Source organism: Brassica napus, chromosome C1, assembly GCF_020379485.1.
Source record: "Brassica napus cultivar Da-Ae chromosome C1, Da-Ae, whole genome shotgun sequence".
Taxonomy (NCBI): domain Eukaryota; kingdom Viridiplantae; phylum Streptophyta; class Magnoliopsida; order Brassicales; family Brassicaceae; genus Brassica; species Brassica napus.
This window is the reverse complement of record NC_063444.1, coordinates 28,257,553-28,272,056: the sequence shown is the minus strand read 5'-3', so window position 1 is coordinate 28,272,056 and position 14,504 is coordinate 28,257,553. Positions and strand designations below refer to the sequence as shown.

Genomic DNA, 14,504 nt, shown 5'->3' with positions numbered 1-14,504 from the left:
GAAACGATGTACTCATATGAAAATCAGTTCCCAAGGCTTGTGGAAAGGCTCGCCAAAATTCAGCTGTAAAGCGCGGGTCTCGGTCTGAAACTATATTTGCTGGTACCCCATGAAGCTTTACTATTTCCTCCAAATACAGCTTTGCTAACGTCTCAACTTTTTCGGTAAGTTTCATCGGTAGGAAATGAGCAGATTCGATCAACAATCACCCAAACTGCATCATTCCCATGGCTAGGCGCTCGAGGTAAACCAGAAATAAAGTCCATCGCTACGGCATCCCATTTCCATTCAGGGATAGGTAGGCTTTGAAGTAAGCCACCTGGGACTTGGTGTTCAGCTTTTATCTGTTGGCAAGTCTGGCACTGAGAAACCCACATGGCAACATCTCTCTTCATCCCTGGCCAGTGGTAATATCTTCTGATATCTCGATACATCTTTGTGCTCCCGGGATGAATGCTTAAGAGAGAATGGCGTGCAGTCCTTAGAATCTCCTCTTGAAGTCTTTCTCCCTTCGAAACAGTTACTCGACCATTGAGTAACAAAGTTTCATCACTTGCAACTTGATATCCTCCGAAGTTTCCTTCATTCAACTGCTCTCGTATCTTCTTCAGATTTACATCTCTCATTTGATATCCTCGGATACGAGAAAGTAAACCAGCTTGGCTTACTGCTTGTAGTCCTAGAGGTTCTCTTTCCTCTCCTTCTACGGCAGCCAAACTAACCATCTTGAATTCTGCTTCTAGGCTCTGGAGTTCTTTTTCAATATCTACATCAACTTTTTTCTGCTCAACGCATCAGCAACAACGTTGGCTTTTCCTGGATGGTATAGGATCTGCATGTCGTAATCAGCTACGAACTCCATCCATCGTCTTTGCCTTAGGTTCAGATCAGGTTGAGTGAAAAGATACTTAAGGCATTTATGGTCAGTGAACACTTGGATCTTCTCACCATACAAATATGATCGCCAAATCCGAAGGCCAAATACTACTGCAGCCATCTCTAGGTCATGTGTCGAATAATTCACTTCATGCTTTCTTAGTTGCCTACATGCATAGGCGATCACCTTATCGTCCTGCATCAGCACACAACCTAAACCAACATGAGATGCATCCGTATACACGGTGTATGGTTGGTTAGGCTTAGGCAAGGCTAAGATAGGTGCAGTCGTCAAAGCTTCTTTTAACTTTTCGAATGCTTCGTCGGTTTCCATAGTCCATTCATAAGCAATCCCTTTACCGGTAAGACGAGTCAAAGGCTTTGATACGCTTGCAAATCCTTGAAAAAACTTTCTGTAATAGCTGGCCAATCCGAGAAAACTTCGAATCTCGGTAACAGAAGTCGGATGCGGCCATTCCTTAATAGCACCTATCTTTTCTGGATCGATGGCAACTCCTTCTTCTGACACTCGATGTCCTAAGAAGCCAACTTCTCTTTTCCATAAACGACACTTACTAAGCTTAGCAAAAAGCTTTTGATCTCGCAGACACTCCAAAACTAGTCGTAGATGCCTTTTGTGTTCTTTTGTACTTCGGGAATATATGAGGATGTCATCAATGAATATGATAACAAACTCGTCCAGGTAATCCCGAAATACTTCATTCATCAGTCGCATAAATGCAGCTGGGGCATTGGTAAGACCAAAAGGCATTACTACGAACTCAAAGTGTCCATAGCGGGTTCTAAAGGCGGTCTTCATGATATCGGTTTCGGAAATCGGAATCTGATGATAACCCGAAGCTAAATCAATCTTCGAAAACCAGCTTGCGCCTTGTAACTGGTCTAACAGCTCATCAATTCCTGGGAGTGGGTACTTGTCTTTTATGGTTACGTTATTGATTCCACGATAATCAATACATAACTGCATTCTTCCGTCTTTCTTCTTTACAAATAGCACAGGTGCTCCCCATGGTGATGAACTAGGTCGTATGAAACCTTTGTCTAACAAATCAGCTAACTGCTGCTTCAACTCAGTGAGTTCGGCTGGTGCCATTCGGTATGGTGCCTTTGCTATTGCAGCGGATCCGGGTTCTAAGGTTATATTAAAGGGGTTACTCCTAGGTAGCGGCAATCCCTCTAATACCTTAAACACGTCCTCGTATTCTCTGACTACTGGTATTTCTTCCATGTTATGCTGTTTCTCGTCTTCTACTGGTCCAGCAACTAAGGTCACTAAGTATACCTCTTCACCCTTCTCCAAAAGGTTTTCAATTCTCAATTCTAATACTAATGACGCTCCAACACTTGGTATTATGCCATGGTAAGCTAAAGGGGGTTGGGTATCTCTCTCGAAAACAATCTTCCCTCGACCACAATCAAGGTGAGCTCGGTAGCTTGACAGCCAATCCATCCCTAAGATTACCTCGTACCTCTCTAATGGGAGAACAAACAAATGAGCCGGAAAAACCATATATTGGATAATGATTGGAACTCTTAGAATACAGCCTTCAGTTTCAAGAACTTGATCTCCGGGAGTTAGAAAGGGAATGGATAAATTCACCTTAGTGAATTCTCCATCAAATTTGGATGCTACTTCGGGAGCTACAAAACTATGTGTTGCTCCCGAATCGAAAAAGATATGGGCGGATATTCCACCCACAAGAAAAGTCCCTGACAATAATTGACTTTACCATCAATTACTTACGCAACCACTTTTATAATATTTTTATATCACTAATTCACCAATCATTTAAAAAAATTATGCAACACTCAATTGGATAAGAAAACAAACCTGAAATCGGACCCTGAGGTGGTCTGGATGGTCCTGGTAACTCTAAAGCGTAAGCCCTAGCAGCAGTGGCTTGATGCTTAGCAGGAGGTAAGGGTAAAGGTGGGTTAACAGGTCCAACGGGTCGAGCCCTCGAAACAACAGGCTGAGCAAGATGAGTGCGTGGACATGATGGCGCATAATGTCCTCGCTCTCCACACGTGAAGCAATTGATATGAGATGGTACAGCCGGTTGGAACTGTCCCACGGTCGGACAATCTCTCCTAACATGGCCCAGCTGGCCACAAGTGAAACAAGTCGGGGTTCTAGGTCTAGGACCTTCAGAACGACCTCCCCGAAAAGCTCTACCTCCCCGTCCTCGCTGCACAGCAGAATGCAGCTGAGGCTGGAACGGAACAGATGGACGTCTAGGTTGTGCAGAATTGCTAGAAGAAGCTCTCTCAGCAGCAATGGCCTCCTCAACGTTCACAGCACGCTCAACAAGATCAGCAAGCCTATGAAACTCTACTGCCTCAAGTCTGCTTCTGATATATGGGTTAAGTCCTCGAAGGCACTTACGGATAATCATCATCTCGTCCTCCCGACCATAGTGGTCATACTTCCTGAGACGGGTGAATTCTGCCTCATACTTCCTAACAGATAATCCTCCCTGAACTAGCTCCATGAATTTAATCTCCAATCGATCACAGGCTTCCGGTGGGAAGTACTTTCGAACGAACGCTGTACGGAAGTCAGCCCAACTCAGATTGAAGTCTCCAAAGTTCCTCTACGCATAACCACCAACTGATGGCGTCCTTCTCTAGATAGTAAACAGCCACGTCCTTCTTGAATTCGTCCGGACAACGGGTTGCAGCAAAGTTCTGCTCGAGATTGTGTAGCCACGCATCAGCTTCAAAGGGATCAGTGCCTCCCTGGTAATGCTTCGTCCCCAAGTTCTTCATAATCATGACTATCTTCAGGAAGTCCGGATAAGAAGTGGTAGGTACTGGAGCTGGCTGAGCACGCTGTGCGTCACGCTGTGCATTTAGTGCTTGATGTTGTGATATCTTGTATATTTCCATTATCTTATCCATTCATCCATGTGCATTTTGATCATATAGACTAGGATTTAGCCATGTTTAGGTTGCATTTTGCATACATAAGTCTTTATCAGGTATTGGAGTACCACATGGAGTTCTCGGAGACATCTGGGTGTGTTTGGAGCTCGAAAGAGGTGTAAAGATGATCATTGGACGAGCAGAGCGTTGGGAGCGACTTCCCGGAGCGACACCAACAAGTCGCTCTGACCTGCCTTTTCAGAGCGACCTTACCAGAGCGATGCGGAGAAGTCGCTCGCCATTTCATCCCGGTGGAAGCCGAAAACTGACCCGGAGCGACCTATCAGAGCGACCACTCCAGGTCGCTCCCGAAGCCCAGAGCGACTTGGCCAGAGTGACACCCCGAGGTCGCTCGAATTTCTATCGCATGACGACAACACAATGGAGCCAGAGCGACCTCTCGCAGCGACACAGCGAGGTCGCTCCCGAAGCATGGAGCGACTACTCGGAGCGACGAGCGGAGGTCGCTCGCATTTTCATCACTCGGGAACGCGAGAACGAGTCTAGAGCGACCTCTCGCAGCGACACAGCGACCTCTCGCAGCGACACAGCGAGGTCGCTCCCGAAGTGTGGAGCGACTACTCGGAGCGACGAGCGGAGGTCACTCCGCGTCTTATTTCTTTCGAACTTATGATTTCTCAAGGGCCTTTTGGTCATTTCATGATGCACGTTTTTATTTTCTAAACCTATGTTTTAATACTCTGTAAGCCACCAGGAGGCAGATCTATCTTTGTTCTGAAGAAAACCACCAAAAACCTTGAAAAAGGGGATCTCTTTGATTCATTGATCACATGTTCTACTGTTGATTTCTATTCTATTATCTGTATTTTCTCTAAATGATTAATCTGAAATCCAATATGGGTTTAAGAGGAATCATGGAGATTAGTGAGTAATCACCTTTTGAATTCATGGGTTAGGGAGATTAAGGGTGATTAGGTTAGTTCTAGGATGTTTTAGTGTAGATCATTCTTGTTCCTTGCTAGTAGAGTATTCTTAATGCATCTTCTGAGTTGGCCACTCAAAAGTTGATCAATAGGCATTTCCCACCCGAAAGGTGTTTGATGAAATGCCTGAGACAACTCTCCTAGGCTTTTAGTATACTTTGCCAAAGACATTTGTTGTTAAAGATGCTAAGATAGCTAATAGACTTGTTAGTAATGATTGCTTTCATATTATTCAACCAAAGACATTTGATGTTTGAGATATGTTAGCAAATGAGCATTCATCTAGACATAGAGCTTGCTTAGAATTGTGTCTAGGCTTAAGGTTGATAGTTTGATTGATCATTTGCCATCCTTAGTTCGATACTTGATCACCCAAGGTCTAATCCCTATGCCCATGAGTTCTCTTTTCCCTTAGTCAAGAAAGTATCATTCTGTTATTGCTTTCTAGTTTTAGTCATAGCTTAAAACCCATCTAAATCATTGGTTGCACTTAGATTAAGTGAGTACTTGCATTCTCAGTGCTTTGATATCCCTCAGAACTGGTTCGACAATCACTATACTACAACATTTGTCTTAGGAGCCTTGAAAACTCCTAACATCAAATTGGCGCCGTTGCCAAATTCTGAGTAGATTTAAACATTGAGATTTAGTCACTTGCTTGAGACTAAGTCATTTTAATTTTGTTTTGTTACTGATTCTTCTTCTTCACCTACCTTTCACTTTCAGGTGTATGAACTTGAGGAGCAGGGGTCCATCAAACCTAGTTCCAATAGTAGCAGACATCAGAGCTTTTGAGAGGGAGTGTGCTAGAGCTAGAAGAGAAGAAGAACACCAGGCCCACTTGGATATTGATATGGCAGATCCACCGCAAGGGGCAGAACACCAACCGCGGGCAGCTCGACCCATTGGCACTTACGACCGCCCCAACATACATGGTCACAGATTCGGAATCCGAGCACCAGCTGTGGCAGCCAACAACTTTGAGGTCAAGTCAGGACTCCTCAACGTGATCGAGAACAACAAGTATCATGGCTTGGCTCTGGAGGACCCATTTGATCACTTGGATAGGTTCGACAGCTACTGTGGGTTGTCAAAAACCAATGGTGTGTCCGAAGATGCCTTAAAGCTCAAGCTATTCCCTTTCTCTTTGGGGGATAAGGCACGTCAGTGGGAGAAGTCTCTACCCAGCCACTCTATCACCACTTGGGATGAGTGCAAGAGAGCATTCTTGGAGAAATTCTTCTCATCCTCAAGAACTGCTAAGCTGAGAAATGAGATCTCCAGTTTCCAACAGAAGAACTTGGAAGGATTCAGTGAAGCCTGGGAGAGATTCAAGGGCTACCAAGCTCAATGCCCACACCATGGTTTCTCTAAGGAGAGCTTGCTGAGCACATTCTACCGTGGTGCTCTTCCTAAGTACAGGGCCAGACTGGATACAGCTAGCAATGGGTTCTTCTTGGGGAGAACTGAGGAAGATGCAGAGGAGCTGGTTGACAACATGGTAAAGAGTGATGCAGTCTACAGTGGAGACCACGACAGAAGCAGTCGAACAGATGATAAGCAGACGAGGAAGGAGTTGAAAGCTCTACAGGATAAGATAGACATCCTCCTTGCTGATAAAGCCACACAAGAGCAGCTGCACTTTGTTGGTAACCCAAGCCAAGATACACCACCTGTTGTCCATGAGGTTGAGGGTTTGGAAGGTCAGGAAGAGCTGTGTTTCATCAACAACAATGGTAGCTGGTACAAAAAAGAGCCCAACTTTCAGTACAACAACTACCAACAGAAATCCTACCCCAACAACCAACAGAGTGGTTATCCGCCTCGAAACAACCAGCAAGGCAGCTATCAACCTCATCAAAACCCCTCATCTGGTTCCTCTGCTCCTCAAGAGAGCAGCACTGACACCCTGCTGAAACAAATCTTGGAGTCTCAGACTAGAAGTGAGAAGCATGTTGGATATGAGTTGAAAAACCTTCATTCCAAGATTGATGGAAGCTACAATGAGCTCAACAACAAGTTCTCACATCTTGCTTCTACAGTCAAGAATTTAGAGAATCAGTTTGCTTCCATGAACACTCACCAGACTCGCCAGCAAGGATCTCTACCTGGAAAATCTGACCAAAACCCCAAGGAGGCCAAAGCTATCACCCTTAGGAGTGGTAAGCAGTTACCTCCTACAACCCTCACCAGGGATGCTGAGAAACTAGGTGAAGAGGTGGCCATCAACTTAGATGATGAAGTGGTGATTGTTGATGAGAAAATCAATGATGAAATCTTGGAGAAGATTGTGGAAGCCAAGGGTAAAGGAAAGGTTGGGGAAGCGAAGAAAACAGTGAAAGATGGTGAAGTTCTTGCTCCAGCAAGTGAGAACTCTTTTGTTCCTCCTCCCTATGAACCCAAACTACCATTCCCTGGTAGATTCAAGAGGCAGCTGCTAGAGAAGTACAAGGCTTTGTTTGACAAGCAAATGAGTGAAGCTCAGGTTGCAATGCCCATCATCGATGCTTTCATGTTGATTCCTCAATACAACAAGTTCCTGAAAGATGTTGTAGCTGCAAAGAAGAAGGAAATGGAAAGCATGATGATTCTTACCCATGAGTGCAGTGCCATCATCCAAAGGCTTGATGTTCCAGAGAAGTTAGAGGATCCAGGATGCTTCACACTACCTTGTGCTCTTGGACCTATGGTATTTGAGAAATGTCTCTGCGATTTGGGAGCTAGTGTCAGCGTGATGCCTTTGTCTGTTGCAAAGAAGCTTGGATTCACTCAGTACAAGAAGTGTAAACTCTCTCTGGTGTTAGCTGATCGTTCAGTGAAGTACCCTGTGGGCATCTTAGAGGACCTACCTGTGAAGATTGGAAAATATGAGATACCTACAGATTTTGTGGTGCTTGAGATGGGTGAGGAGGCTCAAGACCCATTGATTCTTGGAAGGCCATTCTTAGCTACAGCAGGAGCAATTGTTAAGGTGAAAGCGGGCACGATTGATCTCCATTTGGGTAAAGGGCATGTTCTCCACTTTGACATCAAGGAGAAAATGAAGAAACCAACTGTGTTCGGGCAAGCCTTCTACATTGAAGAGATGGGCACTCTTGCTGATGAGCACCTTGAAGAGTTACCACCTGAGGACGACGAGGAGGGAGCATCTCCCTCTACTCATTCTCCATAGAAGGTAACCCACTACTTTCCCTTGTATATACCATTTCGTTTTTGCATATTAGTTTTCTCTTTTTGGGTATCTCTCTCTCCTTGACAACACAGAGACTGTGTCATTTAAGTTTGGGGGAGGTACCAAGTATTTGATCACGTTTGCTTTGATGATTTTGAGTCTCATGCATTGCATTATACATATATATTTGCATAAAAAAAAAATTCATTAAGTTTGCATCATTGGCATTTCTAGGAGAGTCTAGAGCATATAGGTTGCATTTACTTGCATTGGGAGCAATGATTTGAAATGCCTTGTAAAGAACATTACTTTGCACCTGAATAGCTTATGCACCTCTCAAAAACACTTGTATGCTTCGAGCCTTGAAGACTCTTCCTGAAACTTGTTGATTGCTGAAACTCAGTCTTTGAAGCCAACTACAACCTTATTTGAACTAAACGAACTTAATGCTTCTTGCTCATGGTCCCTTGTGTACTGAGTCATGGCTATACACACCTGAGTTGTCACATCCTTTATGCCAATCTTATTCTGACAAACTCTAGTGGTAGACCACTCCCAAAACCTTTCCCTCCTTTTAAGCTTTCATTGTTTGATGAGTGAGGCCTTCTTCGGAAAGTCTTACATGTGCATAATGTTGAGAGTATCGGGAACGACAATGCTTGATCTTCATTCTTGCTAGATTGGGCACTCTATTGTCTAGCTATAGGTGGGAGGTGAGAGTTGTGATTATGATTTGGGAGCAATGAAAAAGGAAAAGAAATGACTCTTTGTGTTTAAGTGAATTGTCTTATTGGGATAAGTAGAAAAACCTCTAGCTCAAGTTATGAAAAGTCTTGGCCCCCATCTAAAAAAAAAAAAAAAAAAAAAAAAAGAGAAATAAAATATGAAAAGAAACGAAAAAGAAAGAAAAAGGGGGCTAGCAAAGTTGTTAGGAGCTAAGTAATGTTTTGAGGTTGTGAAAAATCCCTTGTAGATTTCAAAGAGAAGGAGTTAATGTTCTTAGGATCTTTTGGTGAGAGATGTGAGTTGGGTTTGGCATTTGAGAATGATTGTGTAATTGTATGTTTGGGAAAAGGGTAGAACAATGGAGATTGAGCATTGTATGCATGAGTTGATCCCTTTCTTAGATATATTATGTGCAATGTCAAGGCTACTTGTTTCGAGAGTAAACCACCTTAAAGATTTTATGTTTCGAACCTCTTGAATCACTTGAATAAAAGTCTTCCCTCACCCAACCAAATGACTTGGACCAACTTACCATTTGCAAGAATTCACCTGATGTTTTGTGCTTAATGAATGTGAGAGTTGGTTGATTTGAATGTGTGGATGCATGATGATGAGTGTAGGGATGAAAAGAGTTCAGATAGACCTAGAGAAGCTAGAGTGTAATAAGAGAGTGTGCTCGTGCTGGATTAGATGTTGAATCGAGTACTAGTTGTGTTTCTTTTGGCTATGAGCTCCCACCTTCAAACCTCTCTCCCTATGAGTTCTAGAAAGTTCACTTGTGGACAAGTAAAAGAACAAGTTTGGGGGAGTTGATATCTTGTATATTTCCATTATCTTATCCATTCATCCATGTGCATTTTGATCATATAGACTAGGATTTAGCCATGTTTAGGTTGCATTTTGCATACATAAGTCTTTATCAGGTATTGGAGTACCACATGGAGTTCTCGGAGACATTTGGGTGTGTTTGGAGCTCGAAAGAGGTGTAAAGATGATCATTGGACGAGCAGAGCGTTGGGAGCGACTTCCCGGAGCGACACCAGCAAGTCGCTCTGACCTGCCTTTTCAGAGCGACCTTACCAGAGCGATGCGGAGAAGTCGCTCGCCATTTCATCCCGGTGGAAGCCGAAAACTGACCCGGAGCGACCTATCAGAGCGACCACTCCAGGTCGCTCCCGAAGCCCAGAGCGACTTGGCCAGAGTGACACCCCGAGGTCGCTCGCATTTCTATCGCATGACGACAACACAATGGAGCCAGAGCGACCTCTCGCAGCGACACAGCGAGGTCGCTCCCGAAGCATGGAGCGACTACTCGGAGCGACGAGCGGAGGTCGCTCGCATTTTCATCACTCGGGAACGCGAGAACGAGTCCGGAGCGACCTCTCGCAGCGACACAGCGAGGTCGCTCCCGAAGTGTGGAGCGACTACTCGGAGCGACGAGCGGAGGTCGCTCCGCGTCTTATTTCTGCTCGAACTTATGATTTCTCAAGGGCCTTTTGGTCATTTCATGATGCACGTTTTTATTTTCTAAACCTATGTTTTAATACTCTGTAAGCCACCAGGAGGCAGATCTATCTTTGTTCTGAAGAAAACCCCAAAAACCTTGAAAAAGGGGATCTCTTTGATTCATTGATCACATGTTCTACTGTTGATTTCTATTCTATTATCTGTATTTTCTCTGAATGATTAATCTGAAATCCAATATGGGTTTAAGAGGAATCATGGAGATTAGTGAGTAATCACCTTTTGAATTCATGGGTTAGGGAGATTAAGGGTGATTAGGTTAGTTCTAGGATGTTTTAGTGTAGATCATTCTTGTTCCTTGCTAGTAGAGTATTCTTAATGCATCTTCTGAGTTGGCCACTCAAAAGTTGATCAATAGGCATTTCCCACCCGAAAGGTGTTTGATGAAATGCCTGAGACAACTCTCCTAGGCTTTTAGTATACTTTGCCAAAGACATTTGTTGTTAAAGATGCTAAGATAGCTAATAGACTTGTTAGTAATGATTGCTTTCATATTATTCAACCAAAGACATTTGATGTTTGAGATATGTTAGCAAATGAGTATTCATCTAGACATAGAGCTTGCTTAGAATTGTGTCTAGGCTTAAGGTTGATAGTTTGATTGATCATTTGCCATCCTTAGTTCGATACTTGATCACCCAAGGTCTAATCCCTATGCCCATGAGTTCTCTTTTCCCTTAGTCAAGAAAGTATCATTCTGTTATTGCTTTCTAGTTTTAGTCATAGCTTAAAACCCATCTAAATCATTGGTTGCACTTGGATTAAGTGAGTACTTGCATTCTCAGTGCTTTGATATCCCTCAGAACTGGTTCGACAATCACTATACTACAACATTTGTCTTAGGAGCCTTGAAAACTCCTAACATCATGTTGCAAATTCACCATCTCAGCCATCAGTTCTAGAAGTGCTATTATAGCTGGATCAGTTGGCGCTGGTTCAGGTTGTGCTGCCGGAATAGGTGCAGCAGGGGCTGATGGAATATGAGCGGCAGGAGATGCAGGAGCTGCGGGATGATCTTCGTGCACTGGACTATCGTGTACCACATCCACCTCGATGTCCATAAAGTACGGGTCTGGAGACAAAGACATGTGCACCGGTGTCTGATCATATGACCCTTCAGACGGGTCAGTCTCAAAGTTAGAGCCCGAAGGTGTAGCCTCAAAGCTAGGAGTCGGAAGTGGTGCCGGAGTAGATGGCGGTGAGGAGTCTGAAGATGATGAAATAGGTATCGGTAGATAATCTCCACCACGTGTGGCCTGTCTCAGTGGCATTTGCAACGAAAGATCATGGTAAGTTTCTACCCAGGTTTATCTATTTCGAAAAAAAGGAACAAACCACCTTTGTGACACCCCCGATCGTAGATAACCGGAAATGACACAGTCGATGTTCCCTGATGGTCGACCCGAGGTTCTTGAAATGAATTCGATCGCCTTAGACCAAAAGCCAAAGAACACAGACGCTCCTATCGGATATTACTCTAGGTTTTTCAACCCGATAAAGCAATATTCGATAGTTAGTTCGTCCCGGACAAGAACTAATATCATATGAGACCTCGTGATTTATAAACATCTTTTATACATTATTTATTTACTTTAAACATCTTCCAAAGTGTTATAGTTTTATCCTACGGCCTATCGCCCAACAACGTTTTAAGTAAATATACATCAAAAGGTACGTTGCAAGGACAACAAAATACTACCGCTGGTTGGCCGCTCCTTCTGTCCAAAAGAGTAAAGTGTCTCCCGCCTAAGGGTTAGATGCACACATGAATGAGTCATGAGCAACTAGTTTACTCAGTGAATCTAGAATCACAACACAATCAATAATAAACCAAACAATTATCAAATGCATATACATGATCATGCAAGTACTAGTACTATACTTTAATATGGATCATTATTGTGAATTCTTATTTTAAACATCACTTCCACAACACCCGCCTGTTACCATACTCATATAATACAATATATATACAAGACCCGAGAAACCACTAAGGCTAACCGAGACTAGTGAGTTAACATCACCCTCATTGTCGAATGTCCGGTATGAACAATCCGACACTGCATCGTCATGCAGTACACGGTCTCCAGGGAGCTACCCCATCATCGTGTCTTCATGACCTTGTTCCATTCGCAGGACCAAGTCACGGTAATGCGGGGACATTAGGGATACTGAATATAACAAGACTTCACATGATTTTACTTCCATAATCATTCCAAAATTAATCCATAATTACTCCTTAATTAATCATAATTAACTCTTAATTAATCCATAATTAATCTCAATTAATCTTTAATTAATACAAGATTAGTACTTAATTAATCATGATTACTCCTTAATTAATCTCAGATTAAATATTAATTAAACCAAGATTAATTCTTAATTAAACCATGATTATTTCATAGTTAAGATTAGTACTTGTGAACAAGTACTAAGATTAGGATTAACTTCACTTTAACATTTTGGTTACTCTTTATGTGAAGTTCACAATAAGTAAACACAACACCATTCTTATAAATTTCAGAGCATTTACAAACTTAATCAATCTCAATATCTTTCTAGACTCACCTAAGAGATTAGTCTTGGAACTGGTTGGATACCTAAAGCCTTACTCCACCTCTGACCTTCTGATCTTCTATACAGTAAGGAACTAAGCTACAGGATGAAAGGAAGTCGCCCAAGGTCATGTATATTTTTTCTCTGATTTTTGTCTCACTTTTCTCTGTTTTTCTCACTGTTTTTCTCTCTGAAATTTTCTAGATTTTTCTGCAGTGTTCTGAACATGGGAAGCAGTTGGAGAGGGGTTAAATATGAGGTGAGCTTGCTTCAGGTGAGGTTTTCACTCAGAACAAAGCTAGGCTGAGTGGGAACAGCTGGCCAGCTGCTTCAGCACTCTCAGCACAAGCTTTTGTCCTTTCCTTAACCTGAAGAAACTCCAGCCCTTTCATGTGCTTCTCACATGACAATCTAAGAAACAAGGCAAGCAGGCAGCTTGTGATTGTCATGTGCCAGTTGTGATTGTCATGTGCCAGTTACTGAAGAAGCTAGGCAAGCAGGCAGGTGCAAGTCTAAGACTGAATAAGTGCACAACCAGGCTGGTCAAGGACATAACTTAGTTCTAAAATAATTTCTGAAGTTGGTCGATAATTTTAAATAATTTTCAACCAAATATTCCTTGTCTTTTTCTCTCGTCTTGTTCTCGGAAAATCTCTTCCAGCTTAATAAAAATTCGACCAAAATATTTAAGACTCGACCAAACTATCAAGTGAAGGTCTTTCGGACACAAGACAGTCCTGTCGAGAAATTAATCTACCGGGTCGATTTTTATTTTTATTAATCCTTGTTGAACCAACTAAAAACTGGCCGAGCGGGATTTTTCTCGACCAAAAATTTATTGGCTCGTGAGGGTTATTACTTCCGGGTTCCCACTTGACCTCCGGGTCCAGATACGATCTCAGGATCTAGAGGAGGTACTCCGGATTCCCACATGACCTCTGGGTCCAAAAGTGACGTCCGGGTTCAAAACGACCTTCGGGTTCATAAAACACCTCCAGGTTATAAATGGCCTCCGGGCAAGAAACGAAGGTCCACGGATCCTTCTAGGGGAATTTATATCGATAGAAACCTACCTAAGGGAGGTGGATTGCGATACCCGTCTGAAAGTTTACGAACTTATAGAAAAATGTTGATAGTGGCCTACTTAATAGTGGCAGAATGCAACATCTAAAAAACGACATTGATAGTGGCCTACCTACGGGGGCAGAGTGCAATGTCGCACACGATTAAGAGCAGCTTACTCACAGGGGCAGACCTCGATATAACACCTTAGGACCTTCGGGTCCAAAAGGGCTACGTCCTAAAACCTCCGGGTTTGAAGAAGGGATTCATTCTACAGCCTCCGGGTTCCTGGACAAAACTTTAACCAGCCTCCGGGTGATGTGCCCCAGTCCATGGACTAGTCCGAGGAATCAGACCAACATGAAGATCAGAACGTTCCAGACGTCCCAATTGAGGTTTACTCTTCCGACCAGACCAGACAGACCAATCGGGCCGTGTACCGGCTGCGAACGTCCGGATTGGAGCTTCGGCCAGATCCACGACCAGATGATTGAACTGACCGAACTGAAGCTCGTATTTCCCGACCAACTCGACAAGCTAAGGCTAATGGTCAAGCCAGAATAACCTTAGGACGAGCCAATTCCGATTCAGACCATAGCTTCTCTCTTTTGGCCCGTCTGGCTCGTACCGTATTCACCGGCGACTGTGCTGATGATCTCACCTCCTTGTTCGATCCGATCATGGACTTCTCCTTTGGA

The 14,504-nt window shown here is 43.4% G+C and overlaps 1 protein-coding gene and 1 non-coding gene across 2 annotated transcripts; both read right to left on the bottom strand.

The window, feature by feature from the left end:
* Positions 1-766: 766 nt before the first annotated feature.
* On the bottom strand, positions 767-11,459 carry LOC111201690. The gene is made up of 4 exons (XM_022693950.2): positions 11,070-11,459; positions 3,510-3,741; positions 2,729-3,445; positions 767-2,607 (listed from the first exon to the last, which is right to left on the bottom strand). The coding sequence occupies exons 1-4, from the start codon at positions 11,457-11,459 to the stop codon at positions 767-769; spliced, it is 3,180 nt and encodes a 1,059-aa protein (XP_022549671.2).
* Positions 6,028-6,134, bottom strand: LOC125581034. Its single transcript, XR_007318745.1, has one exon. It is a non-coding gene; the product is annotated as a small nucleolar RNA R71 (small nucleolar RNA).
* Positions 11,460-14,504: the final 3,045 nt, after the last annotated feature.

Excerpts from the sequence above, each read along its gene's own strand:
- LOC111201690 (XM_022693950.2), bottom strand. The coding sequence starts at position 11,459 with ATGCCACTGAGACAGGCCACACGTGGTGGAGATTATCTACCGATACCT. Across the intron at positions 3,742-11,069 it reads TAGAACTGATGGCTGAGATG|CGTGACGCACAGCGTGCTCA; the intron begins GTGAATTTGCAA and ends CTAAATGCACAG. Across the intron at positions 2,608-2,728 it reads ACCTCAGGGTCCGATTTCAG|GGACTTTTCTTGTGGGTGGA; the intron begins GTTTGTTTTCTT and ends AATTATTGTCAG.